The 13,645-nt window shown below is 39.7% G+C and overlaps 1 protein-coding gene across 17 annotated transcripts in view; it reads right to left on the reverse strand.

The window, feature by feature from the left end:
* LOC124273378 (chromodomain-helicase-DNA-binding protein 4-like) overlaps positions 1-13,645 on the reverse strand; it is a 58,775-nt gene that overhangs the window by 13,982 nt on the left and 31,148 nt on the right. For 15 of the 17 annotated variants that reach the window (XM_046708634.1, XM_046708633.1, XM_046708643.1 and 12 more), the window contains exons 15-29: positions 10,771-10,902; positions 10,437-10,554; positions 10,130-10,254; positions 9,677-9,908; positions 9,112-9,260; positions 8,532-8,754; positions 8,229-8,270; positions 8,040-8,119; positions 6,314-6,405; positions 5,506-5,710; positions 4,909-5,259; positions 4,499-4,682; positions 3,992-4,144; positions 3,361-3,619; positions 2,705-2,837 (exon numbers count right to left, since the gene is read on the reverse strand). In XM_046708634.1, the coding sequence (XP_046564590.1) occupies positions 2,705-2,837; positions 3,361-3,619; positions 3,992-4,144; positions 4,499-4,682; positions 4,909-5,259; positions 5,506-5,710; positions 6,314-6,405; positions 8,040-8,119; positions 8,229-8,270; positions 8,532-8,754; positions 9,112-9,260; positions 9,677-9,908; positions 10,130-10,254; positions 10,437-10,554; positions 10,771-10,902 (2,478 nt within the window). The remainder of the gene's footprint in view (positions 1-2,704; positions 2,838-3,360; positions 3,620-3,991; positions 4,145-4,498; positions 4,683-4,908; positions 5,260-5,505; positions 5,711-6,313; positions 6,406-8,039; positions 8,120-8,228; positions 8,271-8,531; positions 8,755-9,111; positions 9,261-9,676; positions 9,909-10,129; positions 10,255-10,436; positions 10,555-10,770; positions 10,903-13,645) is intronic. The other 2 variants (XM_046708646.1, XM_046708631.1) reach the window with 2 other exon arrangements.

Below are 13,645 nucleotides of genomic sequence, written 5' to 3' on the forward strand. Positions count from 1 at the left end.
ATGTCTATAGCATGAACAGCTGTGTAGAGAGACCATGATTACTGATGAACTACAGCCATATATTGTATGTCTATAGCATGAACAGCTGTGTAGAGAGACCATGATTACTGATGAACTACAGCCATATGTTGTATGTCTATAGCATGAACAGCTGTGTAGAGACCATGATTACTGATGAACTACAGCCATATGTTGTATGTCTATAGCATGAACAGCTGTGTAGAAAGACCATGATTACTGATGAACTACAGCCATATGTTGTATGTCTATAGCATGAACAGCTGTGTAGAGAGACCATGATTACTGATGAACTACAGCCATATGTTGTATGTCTATAGCATGAACAGCTGTGTAGAGAGACCATGATTACTGATGAACTACAGCCATATATTGTATGTCTATAGCATGAACAGCTGTGTAGAGACCATGATTACTGATGAACTACAGCCATATGTTGTATGTCTATAGCATGAACAGCTGTGTAGAGAGACCATGATTACTGATGAACTACAGCCATATGTTGTATGTCTATAGCATGAACAGCTGTGTAGAGACCATGATTACTGATGAACTACAGCCATATGTTGTATGTCTATAGCATGAACAGCTGTGTAGACAGACCATGATTACTGATGAACTACAGCCATATGTTGTATGTCTATAGCATGAACAGCTGTGTAGAGAGACCATGATTACTGATGAACTACAGCCATATGTTGTATGTCTATAGCATGAACAGCTGTGTAGAAAGACCATGATTACTGATGAACTACAGCCATATGTTGTATGTCTATAGCATGAACAGCTGTGTAGAAAGACCATAATTACTGATGAACTACAGCCATATATTGTATGTCTATAGCATGAACAGCTGTGTAGAGAGACCATGATTACTGATGAACTACAGCCATATATTGTATGTCTGTAGCATGAACAGCTGTGTAGAGAGACCATGATTACTGATGAACTACAGCCATATGTTGTATGTCTATAGCATGAACAGCTGTGTAGAGAGACCATGATTACTGATGAACTACAGCCATATGTTGTATGTCTATAGCATGAACAGCTGTGTAGAGAGAACATGATTACTGATGAACTACAGCCATATATTGTATGTCTATAGCATGAACAGCTGTGTAGAAAGACCATGATTACTGATGAACTACAGCCATATGTTGTATGTCTATAGCATGAACAGCTGTGTAGAAAGACCATGATTACTGATGAACTACAGCCATATGTTGTATGTCTATAGCATGAACAGCTGTGTAGAGAGACCATGATTACTGATGAACTACAGCCATATGTTGTATGTCTATAGCATGAACAGCTGTGTAGAGAGACCATGATTACTGATGAACTACAGCCATATGTTGTATGTCTATAGCATGAACAGCTGTGTAGAGAGACCATGATTACTGATGAACTACAGCCATATGTTGTATGTCTATAGCATGAACAGCTGTGTAGAGACCATGATTACTGATGAACTACAGCCATATGTTGTATGTCTATAGCATGAACAGCTGTGTAGAGAGACCATGATTACTGATGAACTACAGCCATATGTTGTATGTCTGTAGCATGAACAGCTGTGTAGACAGACCATGATTACTGATGAACTACAGCCATATGTTGTATGTCTATAGCATGAACAGCTGTGTAGAGAGACCATGATTACTGATGAACTACAGCCATATGTTGTATGTCTATAGCATGAACAGCTGTGTAGAGAGACCATGATTACTGATGAACTACAGCCATATGTTGTATGTCTATAGCATGAACAGCTGTGTAGAGAGACCATGATTACTGATGAACTACAGCCATATGTTGTATGTCTATAGCATGAACAGCTGTGTAGAGAGACCATGATTACTGATGAACTACAGCCATATATTGTATGTCTATAGCATGAACAGCTGTGTAGAGAGACCATGATTACTGATGAACTACAGCCATATATTGTATGTCTATAGCATGAACAGCTGTGTAGAGAGACCATGATTACTGATGAACTACAGCCATATATTGTATGTATAGCATGAACAGCTGTGTAGAGAGAACATGATTACTGATGAACTACAGCCATATATTGTATGTCTATAGCATGAACAGCTGTGTAGAGAGACCATGATTACTGATGAACTACAGCCATATATTGTATGTATAGCATGAACAGCTGTGTAGAGAGACCATGATTACTGATGAACTACAGCCATATGTTGTATGTATAGCATGAACAGCAAGTCAGTAACAGAAAATACACGATGACTCATCAACTACAACCACTATGCACAGCATGAATGGCACAGTAATGGAACACGTCACTCTCTGACCTGCATGTGTGTGCAAATATGATGAGTGATAGAGTAAGCATGGTTTTAGGCCACTTTGGCAATATTCCATCAATATCATGGCGGGGGACACCAGAAATGGGCGTCACATACTGTACCCATTTAGGGAATCGAACCTGATTCTTCAGTGTGCCAAGCGAACGCTTTAACCAGTAGGCTACCCCACCGCCCCTCAACTGTGAGGAAGACGAACCAGTGTCAGACAATGGGTAACAACAAACATCATAGCGGCAAGACAAGTGCAGAACATGAGAGGCTGAACAGTCAGAACTGATTGTCCGTCCATTGAAGTGACAGCTGTACACTACATCACACACAATTTTTAATTAGCCAGCCAATCATACCTTAAACCGCCTTGCCAGGAACTTGTTCTTGATCTCCAGGAAGTTTCCTTTGCCCTGTTCACTGATGAAGGGTTCATTAATGATCTGGAAGCGGGGATCATTCTGGATGTCCTGCCACCGACCATACCCAAATCTAAAGGTAGTTAAGGAAACCTTCGGGGAAATCTAGACTTTGATTGTAATTTGTGCATGAGGGCAAAACAGAAGAATAAAACTGTGGCTTCAAGTGAAAGATCAGTGTCTCTAAATAATATGCTCAAGACGACCATGAGACAAAATCCTGTGACATGACTCAGTAATTGCCCCATATGACTGTACGTAAGGCAGATGCTGTTAATAATGATATTAGAATGGTCACTTACTTCAGTGTAACGTCATATATAGACTTTTTTTTAAAAGAAAATACATCATTTGCTGAAATGCAAACAATTATTATCTCTTTTGTGCTGCCTTATTGCAAAAACTTGAAAAGTTCATAAATCATGATCCCAGCAAGAAATTGCTTCAGTAAAGACCACCTTCCCCTCTGACAAATTTTTCAAAAAGTACCCAACATATTATTCAACAGAAGATTTATCGCTTAGATCATGTTCCGAGAGAAGTTAAAATACCAACAAGGCCCTACATGCTAACATGGCGAGTACCGGGAAGGATACGTGACAATGCCGGCCAGCAGCCAGTAGTCATGACGACGATGCCAGACCTCATGTTCCCGCCCTGCCTGCAGGGCTCGTTGTTCATTGGCCCAGAGTGTGTGGAGCTCCGTGAAGCCACCATCAGCAATATTAAACATAAACTTCTGGAACTGCTCATCCCTCTTCTTCTCCTCCTCCGAGCGAGGTACAGATTCCTTCTTGGGTTCAACCTTCTCCTTCTCTTTCTCGTCCTTTTCTCCCTTCTCCTTGTCTTCTTCAACTACACAAAGACACAACCTTGATTGATTAATCATTACTCCACGGAAGAATGTTCAGATCTGACTGTTTCAGGTGTCTCGATAAAATACAATACATTATGATAATGTCTGGATATACATCTGGAGGTGAGATGAAACGGTTTATCAAGATATGTATCTGTGCGAGTGTCCGTGTGAGTTTTGTGTGCGTGCCTGCATATGTTCACCTATTATTAGGAGCTTGAGTATCGTGAAATAAAATCTAACTTAGGAAACATCAAACAACAGATCCCGAAAGTGATACTTCCACAACTGTGACAGACTTGCTGAGGAATACAGACAAAGTCCATGAAAATGACAGAAGAATCATCTCAGTGTTTCAAAGCATTACTAACCCTCTTTCTTCTCTTCCTTTTTCTCCTCGTTGTCTTCTTCCTTCTTTACATCTGCTTCCGCATCTTTCTTCTCCCCATCTTCCTTCTTCTCCTCCGACTTCTCTGCTTTCTCACCTTCCTTGGAGTCATCTTTCACCTTCTCACCATCAGCCCCTACAATGACATCACATGCCTCACTCATCCAGTTATTCTGAGAAATGTTTAAACTGAGCAATATTATACTAAGTTGGCCTGCCAAGTATGGGTTGAGCATGGACGTAGCGGTCGACATTGTTAACATCTTTCACCAGAACAGGTGTCTCCCTTTCTGAAGGTGCTCTTCCAGTGAACCATTCAACCACCTAATCATATGCAGTACTAAAAGATATACGAGGTACTGGTGACACATGCCCGAATCATGTGATTTAGACCAATATCTGCTAGAAACATCAGCAAAATGTCAAAAAGAACTAGCGCCTCTAAGAAGCCAAATGCTACAAGAGTGTTCAGTTCAGCATGGTTCCCTACCTTCGGCCTTCTCCTCTTTCTTCTCGCTGGTGTCCATGGGGACATCCTCCTCCTTCGGCTTCTCCTCCTCCACTGCTGCGGCTTCCTCCTTGGGTTTCTCCTTCACCTCCTCCTCCTCCTCTTTCTTCTCCTCGGCCTCCATGGGCTCTTCCTTCTTCACCTCCTCCTCCTTCTCACCCTCCTTCTGCACAACACAATCATATGAATACATCTCAGTCATGTTCTGAGGGAAACTCGTGGTTAGAACATTACCGTGTTATGCTGAAGGCCACAAAGTTTGCTTTAACTATCATGAAATGCATGCTTAGAGCTATGAAAAAACAGTTTCTCTCTATTTCAAATATTAAAGAATTTCTGTTCACTAAGCTGGCTTTAGCTGTGGACTCCAGGTGCCGGTACCAACAACACACCTGTTCAGCCTCTTCCTTCTTGTCCTGAGTATCCTTCTCTTTCTCCTCATCTTCTCCTTCCTTCACCTTGTCAGTTTTGTCTTCCTCCATCTTCTCCTCCTTGTCTTCAGTTTTCTCGTCCTTCTCTCCTTCTTTGGATTCCTTCTGTACTTCTTCTTTACCATCCTCTTTCTCTTCCTTCACCTCCTTGTCATCTTTTTCCGGGGCTGGTGATGCAGCTGCTGCTGCCGCTGCGGCCGCCGCAGCTGCTGCTGCTGCAAGTGCAGCCTCCTTCTTCATCCTTTCAACAGCATCCTCAGCCTTCACATACGGCATGCTGTGTGTGCCATTGATCGCCTCAAATTCCTGAATCTGTACACGAGGATAAATTTAACATGACATTTACCAGTGACAAAAATATATGCTGTTTGGCATAAATGATACTTTAAACCAAAAGAAATGTAATATGAAGCAACCCCTTATACACTAATGCATTAATACCAGAACCAGAAGACCGTAGATTCTTGAGACTAACAGCATAAAATTGATTCAGTATTGCTTACTTCAGCAGGGAGATGTCACAACTGATTTCGAAGAACTGAAATAGTGTGTGCTTACCTTCTTCCTAACAAGAGACATGATTCCAATTCGTATGAGTACATGTTGTCGAGACAGTCCTTCCCTTGGCACACCATCAGCGAAGGTTTCGGAGTTATCTGCTCCTGGTTCACAGAGATGCCGCATGAAGAGGGAGACATAGGCCTTGAATACTTTCTCGGATTTCCCACGGAGATCTCGGACCAACCTGAAAACATCGGAATGGCTAAAAGAACTTCTGAATGAATCACTTGGATAAGCAACATAGAAAAAACAACAGAATTGCATGCAAACAAAATACAAAAAGCATAAATAGCTGCTGTGGTGCATATATTATTCATTTACAATGCAAGCACAATAAATATATCACTGTAGCTTAAACAAGCATTTATATATGACTTAATTATGATGAACAATTTGAAATTTCAATTAAAATTACAAAGTGATATAAAAAATGAAACAACCTCTTAAGCATAAAATATCTTTTAACAATTTGGTATTACACTTTCTCAGTGAAGTACAGAATTTAGTACTGTTTGGGGATGAATTTCATCTGAGATTTGAACCCGAACTCTTGAGACACATAATGGCCAGCATACAAAGTCAGCCACCATGGCCTCCACAAAAATGGAAGTCTGAAAGCAAGTAGTCCAGATCAAACACATTGTGCACCTCTCTGACAGGTGCCCAAGAGAAGTTTAGAGGGATGAGCGAGTTAGGTTAGATTTTTGCCCCTTTTAGCAATATTCCAGCCATATCACAGCGGGGGACACCAGACATGGGTTATGAAATACAGTGAGTGCTGGTCAATGTCCAGGCTACAACTTACCACTGAGAATTGAATGCATCTTGAGGAGGCATACCCCATCTCATCACAGCGTTGAGGAAAGCCTTCCTCTGTCGAGCATTGAAACCAAGCACCTGAAAATAACAAGAACTTCTGTCTGAAATATGTTGCACACAAGCATTCGTATTGGCATATCTAACCATACTGTCCCTGATACAGCATACATTCTAGGTGAGGTAAGGTGAAATGGAGTTTAATGTCGTGCTTGAGAATATTTCGCTCATATGACGACGCGCATGCGTGTGTATGTGTATCTGCTTGTACTAGCCCAGACTGAAGCTGGTTTTATAGTGCTAGCCCACTGAGATACCATGCCGCAGTGAAGCATGAATACCCCACCCAGACACATTATACTGACTCCAAGCCGACCAGTCCTTGTTGTACCCATTAATGCCGAACGCCAGGCAGGGACCAACAAGTACAATAGTTTAACGTCTTTTGGTATGACGCGGTTGGGGATCGAACTCGCAACCTTCCGCTCTCCGGGCGGACGCTCTAACCACTACACCACGGAGGCGGTCGCATACATTCTAGGAGTGCATCAAGTACTGAACTAGGTCATCATTGCTAAAACACACAATTTCATCGTGTTTTCCAGCATTAAGGTTGAAAAGTGATAAATAACAACTTTTGCAAACTGATATCAATCCTAAACGCAGTACCTTGAATGACCAAGTCATGCAATTTGAATGTCTTTCGGTATGGCTTGATGATCCTAGCATGGAAACCTAGATCATGGAATGGACAAGTCCATTTTTTTTCATCTTACATTATCTGAAATTTGGACCTGAATTTGAATTTGAACTATGTGCTCGAACCCTAAAGATAAGATGTCCTGCAATGCCTTATAGACAGAAGTAAACTCAATTGCTTCCATCCCTAATGATTGCAGTTTTGTTCTTGACTTCCACTGAGAAGAAAAAGATATTCAATCAATTTCTTGTAAGGGGGAAGACACCTTTCTTACCTGACAGTCACGACATATTATCATTAGAACACCTGCCCACTATTCTATGGCGGCCAGTAATTACAGTGAAACCTGTCTAAACCGGCACCCCATGGGACCGAAATAAAATGCTGGTTTAGACAGGGTGCCGGATTAGACAGTGACAATCATTTTCGAACATGGCTGCCATTTACACTCGCTAATCTCCTTATTCCCGATTATATAGCGTGCCCGAGAGGAGTGTATTGGATTAAGGGACCTTGATTGGACTGCTCATACCCATGCTGGCTTAGAGAGTTTGATTCACCGCGCAATCACAACTTCCTGATCATCTTGCGTGACAAGAGGATTAATTAGTGTATTGGATTATGGGTACTTGACTGGACTGCTCATACCCATGCTGGTTTAGACAACGTTAATTACAGTTAAAATTGCTTGTTGGGACTGGAAAGTCGTGCCGGAATACGGAATAGACAGGTGCTGGATTAGACAATGTTTTAATGATCATAATATCGTTGTAAAATGGCAGGACCAAAATTTTATGCCGGTTTTGACAGTGTGCCCGGATTAGACAGGTGCCGGTGTTGGCAGGTTTCACTGTAAATGATCAGCCTGACCACTGGATCTTCAATCTTAGATAGTTCTTACAAAGTGTGGATATTGTGGCCTTATTCTGCCCCGACTCGGTCCAAGGGGGTTGGTAGCTAACCTCTCACAGCCACTGCTGCACCAAAGTTTTCCTAACTTCAATATCTATCTTACCTCAATCTGTCCATTGACACGAGCCAATAAAGGTGGCAGTGGTCTATCTTTCTCATTGCCTCGCTTGTTACGCCCTCGAACTGCAAATACAAACATTGATGATTTAGCTCCGCATCAACCTGTTTGTTTGTCATAACATTGAAGTGGCAAATGATTATTTAGCTAAAGACAAAATAAAACAACCCTCACCTTCAGGTTTGTCTTCAAAGTCGTCATCATCCTCTTCATTGTCTGAAACATTACAAAGCCGCCTTCATTAAAGCATGTGAAGGGCATCTGACATCCAATCATCTGTTATGCGCACATTCTCACTACTCACAACGATTTGAAATTGTCTTTAACTGAACCAATCTCCAAACAAGAGTAAGTAGAATTTTATTGTGTATCTTTTATTTACAAATGCATTTCATTTAACCATCATCAGTCAATACACATAGAGTGAGCCATACAAGCAGTCACAGCCACACAGTAACAAATGTTGCGGCAACCTACTGAAGTCGGAGTCGAAATCAGACATGCTCTCCTTCCATGCTTCATCTTCCTGGCCATTCATGGCATCGTTGTAGTTGACCTGTTTGCGGACTCTCTTCCCCTTGCCAAGTGTGCGGGCCATGTCCTCCTGCTGCTGCTCGTAGTGGTGCCGTAGCAGCTTCTCCCAGTACGCTGGGTCGGCATGCTCTGCCTCCTGCTTTAACACCTCCATCTCCGTCTCATCCTGCAGTCAAATGTTTGTGGGTTAACACAGTACTCACCAGTACATAATCTGTGTGGGTTAACACAGTACTCACCAGTACATAATCTGTGTGGGTTAACACAGTACTCACCAGTACATAATCTGTGTGGGTTAACACAGCACTCACCAGTACATAATCTGTGTGGGTTAACACAGTACTCACCAGTACATAATCTGTGAAACAACAGACTGAAAATAGTCTGGACCAGACATTCCAAAGACTGATATTTTTAGAAAAAATGCAAGCTGTGGATGTACGATAGCATGGAACCTACATGGAGCTTGTTCTCCAGCTCTATTTAGATGCCTTTAGACAGTATGCTATTGAGTGTGACTCACCTCTTCCTCCCCTTCCTTGACCTGGTAGCTGGCCACCTTGAAGGAGCTTAGGTACTCATTCATGGCCATCTCCTTCTCCTCCTGGCCCTCTTGGGTTCGATCCAGCAGACGAGACAATGCTGCGTCATCGTACACGATTCGATCATCACCTGGGGTGAAAAATGTAGTTTAAACACTGAAGTCAATGCTGCCTTAATAAGAACTATTCTTATCCCAAATGTCTGCACAAGCAAACTGCCCCTTACATAAACAATCATTAGGATACCATCTGTGGACACTGTTCAGTCACACACATTAAGGATCTTTCTGTGGATATGATTAAAAGGTTAAAGCTGTTAACTTTTAACATCTTTTTGTATGATGAAGCTGGGGATCCAACCATCCACTAAACCACAGTGGAGGTTGAATATTGATGGATACCCAAGTTTATTGTTTTGATAGTGTATGGAAGTCTGGTTTCCAAAACAGTTGGGCCAACTGAAGTCACACACTTGAGGGCTTTCCATTCTAAAATTGAAATTCCATTGAATTGTATGAGTTTCTAATCAATAAAGGACCTCCATACCTTTTTCTTCCTCTTTGAAGAGCTCCTCTGTACCGAATTTGAGTATGTCATCAAGCTCTTTCTTGGACATAGTTGTGCTCTTGTTGCCAAGTCCAGGTCTGACGACCAAGTGGGTCAACATCATCTTCTTCTTGGCCACCTGTGTAATCCTCTCCTCGACCGACGCTCGGGTTACAAAACGGTAGATCATCACCTTGTTAGCCTGCCCAATTCTGTGAGCACGACTGAAAGCCTGCAACAAGTCACACATCACAAGTCATTGTACACACTGTCTCCCAAGGTAAGTAAATGTATTCACTTCAACTCCTAGCCATTTAGGAGAGCACTATGGTACCACTGCCGATTTCTAACACTGCTCGAAGTGAACTAACTTTTTAAGCATTGTGTAGGCTGAGTTTCTGAGTTTCGTCACGAAACTTGCTAGTCAAGTGTGTTGTGATAAGCACAACTTACCTGGATATCGTTGTGAGGGTTCCAATCTGAGTCATAGATGATGACGGTGTCGGCGGTGGCAAGATTGATACCAAGACCACCCGCCCTTGTGGACAGCAAGAAGCAGAAGGCAAGGGCTCCAGTGGCTGCAGATAACACAGAAGTTGAAGAGTCACTGGTCACTTGATCCATCATTAATACGAAGGGAATAACAATTTACATTGTGACAGTAAAGGTTTAATCTTCACAATAAGGCTCATTAACTATCTGCTACAATGTTCAGTCCTGCCAACCTGCTGCCGACTCCTATGAAAACTGACTCACATACCGTTAAACCTGTCTATAGCATCCTGCCTGAGAGACCCAGTCACTCCTCCGTCTATCCTCTCATACTTGTAGCCCTCCGCCTCCATAAAGTCCTCCAGAATGTCCAACATCTTGGTCATCTGGAAACAAAACATGACTCCAACTGATTGTCGTCTCAATATCCTCAACCAATCTTTGTCTGATTCAACATCACAGCAATTGTTCAGGTTCATAACAGTATCTGGCAGCATAAAATAACACTGACATTTGTCACTTGCAAACAATCAACGAATGTCGCATGGTCTTCAATCTAATATATTAGAGAGACTGTTCATGGTGAGTTCTCCATTTATTACCTGGGAGAAGATGAGCACTCTATGGCCTTGTTCTTTCAGCTTTCTCATCATCTTACACAGCAGCTCTAGCTTTCCACATGACCTGATCAACGACTGACCCTCAAAGGCACCATTAGGGAACTTAGGAGCTTCCTGAAAGTGGGAATAATGTAATTTTTTGAGTAAAATTGATATTTTATACTTATCCTGACTCATGCTCTTTTGCTTGCTTGTCTCCTTCCTCTTGCGAACATAGTGGAACACTTGTATCTCCCTAATTGAAGTTCCCTTCAATGTAAAATCACTAATTAGTACACCACGAAGTTACCTCCCTTCCACAAGCTGAACCAGGGCTTCACCTCTACCCATGTGCCTCACTCTCCCTCATATACTGAGCCCAACATTTGAATTTACAGGGAAATCCAAAGTGTTATTTGGGAGGATGGGAGGGTTGACTCATGAGTCAGGATAAGTATAAAATATCAATTTTACTCAAAAATTACATATTTTTCCTTATCCTGACTCATGCTCTTTTGCTTGTAGAATCCAACAGAGCCGAGGTGGGAATATATAATACTTTGGATTTTAATAATTAGTGATTTGAACTGTGATGATTGTAATAACCCTATGAGAACTTCATAAAGGCATTGAACTGATGAATTCCTGCTGCCAGCTTATCAGCTGCCATATAGAGGTTATTACAATGTACTTATTATGATAAGTATATATAATATTAATACAATGCTTAAGACTAATAGACTTAAGCTTGTTAATATGCTAGTATAAACTCCTTAGAGTTTGTTAGCTAAAATACTTTAAGATATAAACATAGCACTAAGCTTAAAATATGATTAATTTTAAGCTAATTATATAATAACAAACCTCTTTAGGGTTTGTTAGTTAAAATATTTATATGATATAGACAGTGCTGAGCTTAAGATATGAATAAGCTTAGCTATATATATAACAGCAAACTTTGTAGAGTTTGTTAGCTAATACATTTTACAATATGAGTATAGTATTGTGCTTAAGATATAATTATCTTAAGCTACATATATAATAGCCAAACTTAGTAGAGTTTGTTAGCTAATATATTTTTACAATATGAGTATAATACTGTGCTTAAGATATAATTAACTTAAGCTACATATATAATAGCCAAACTTAGTATAGTTTGTTAGCTAATATATTTTTACAATATGAGTATAGTACTGTGCTTAAGATATAATTAACTTAAGCTACATATATAATAGCCAAACTTAGTAAAGTTTGTTAGCTAATATATTTTTACAATATGAGTATAGTACTGTGCTTAAGATATAATTAACTTAAGCTACATATATAATAGCCAAACTTAGTAAAGTTTGTTAGCTAATATATTTTACAATATGAGTATAGTACTGTGCTTAAGATATAATTAACTTAAGCTACATATACAATAGCCAAAAACTCTGTAGAGCTTATTAGCTAATAGATTTATAATGTAACCATAGTACTAAGCTTAAGATATGATTAGATTCTTAAGCTAAATGTATATAGCAAAAACTCCTTAGAGTTTATTAACTAATATACTTTTATGTTATAAACATAGTACTGAGCTTAAGATATGATTAAACTTAAGCTATATATATATAATAGTAAAACTCCTAGAGTTTGATAGCTAATACATTTTATTATGTTGATTTAGACCTAGTATTGAGCTTAAGATATGAAGTAAACCTTAAAATAAATATATAATAGCAAAAACCTTTTAGAGTTTTAATAGCTAATATACTTATATGGTATCAACATAGTATTGAGCTTAAGATATGAAGAAACCTTGTTACATATGTATAGCAAAACTCCGAGAGTTTGTTAGCTAATACATGATATAATGTAACCATAAAGCTTAAAATATGATGAAAACTTAAGCCCAATATATAATAGCAAAAACTCTTTTAGAGTTTTGATAGCTAATATACCTATATGCTATAAACATAGTACTGCTTTAAGATATGAATAAGCTTAAGTTACATATATAATAGCAAAAACTCCATAGAGTTTGTTAGCTAATACATGTTATAATGTAACCATATTGCTTAAGATATGATGAAACTTAAGCCAAATAGCAAAAGCTCTTTAGAGTTTGTTAGCTAATATAGTTATATGATATAAACATAGTACTGAGCTTAAGATATGAATGAGCTTAAGCTACCTATATAATAGCAAAACTCCGTGAGAGTTTGTTAGCTAATGTATTTTTACAATATGAGTATAGTACTATGCTTAAAATATACTTGACTTAAGCTTAAGCTGATATAATAGCCAAAAACTCTGTAGAGTTTGTTAGCTAATGCATTTATCATGTAACCACTGTGATGATAAAAACGAGCTTAAGCAAATTATATATAGCATGAAGCTATTTAGTACTGTTATAAGATAAGTAAAAATCTGTAAGATTGACTTATCTTCTCCGAGGAACTGTCAACTGTTGTGCAAGGACCATGGGATCGAATTGGTGGATACCTGAGATGTCCTCGGTGGTGATATCTCTCAGATAATGGTTGGCAACCACCATATCGGATCTACAGTAATAAACCCTCCATTATTTCAAATAACATTTGTGTAGATGAAATTGTAGAAGTTAGGGCTCTAATATCAAGAGTATTAAAGCTCATGGAGGGTCGGATTAGGTCCATCTGTCTTGTATGCACGTAGTATGACAGTTCTGATCCAAACGGAGATATAGTAATGCGAGACTACACTCATGCGTAGTTGATGATAGAGGAAAAAAATCTGTTGTATTTTTCTTCCTGTTTGGTTTGGTGGAGATAAATTTACAGTGCTCTTGCTGGCCAGCTGATAGCATCATCGTATCATGGAGTCCAAGCATGTCATCCAGGCATGTTCATAAACC

This window comes from Haliotis rubra, unplaced genomic scaffold (genome assembly GCF_003918875.1).
Source record: "Haliotis rubra isolate DU_JTF1 unplaced genomic scaffold, ASM391887v1 Scf18, whole genome shotgun sequence".
Taxonomy (NCBI): Eukaryota; Metazoa; Mollusca; class Gastropoda; order Lepetellida; family Haliotidae; genus Haliotis; species Haliotis rubra.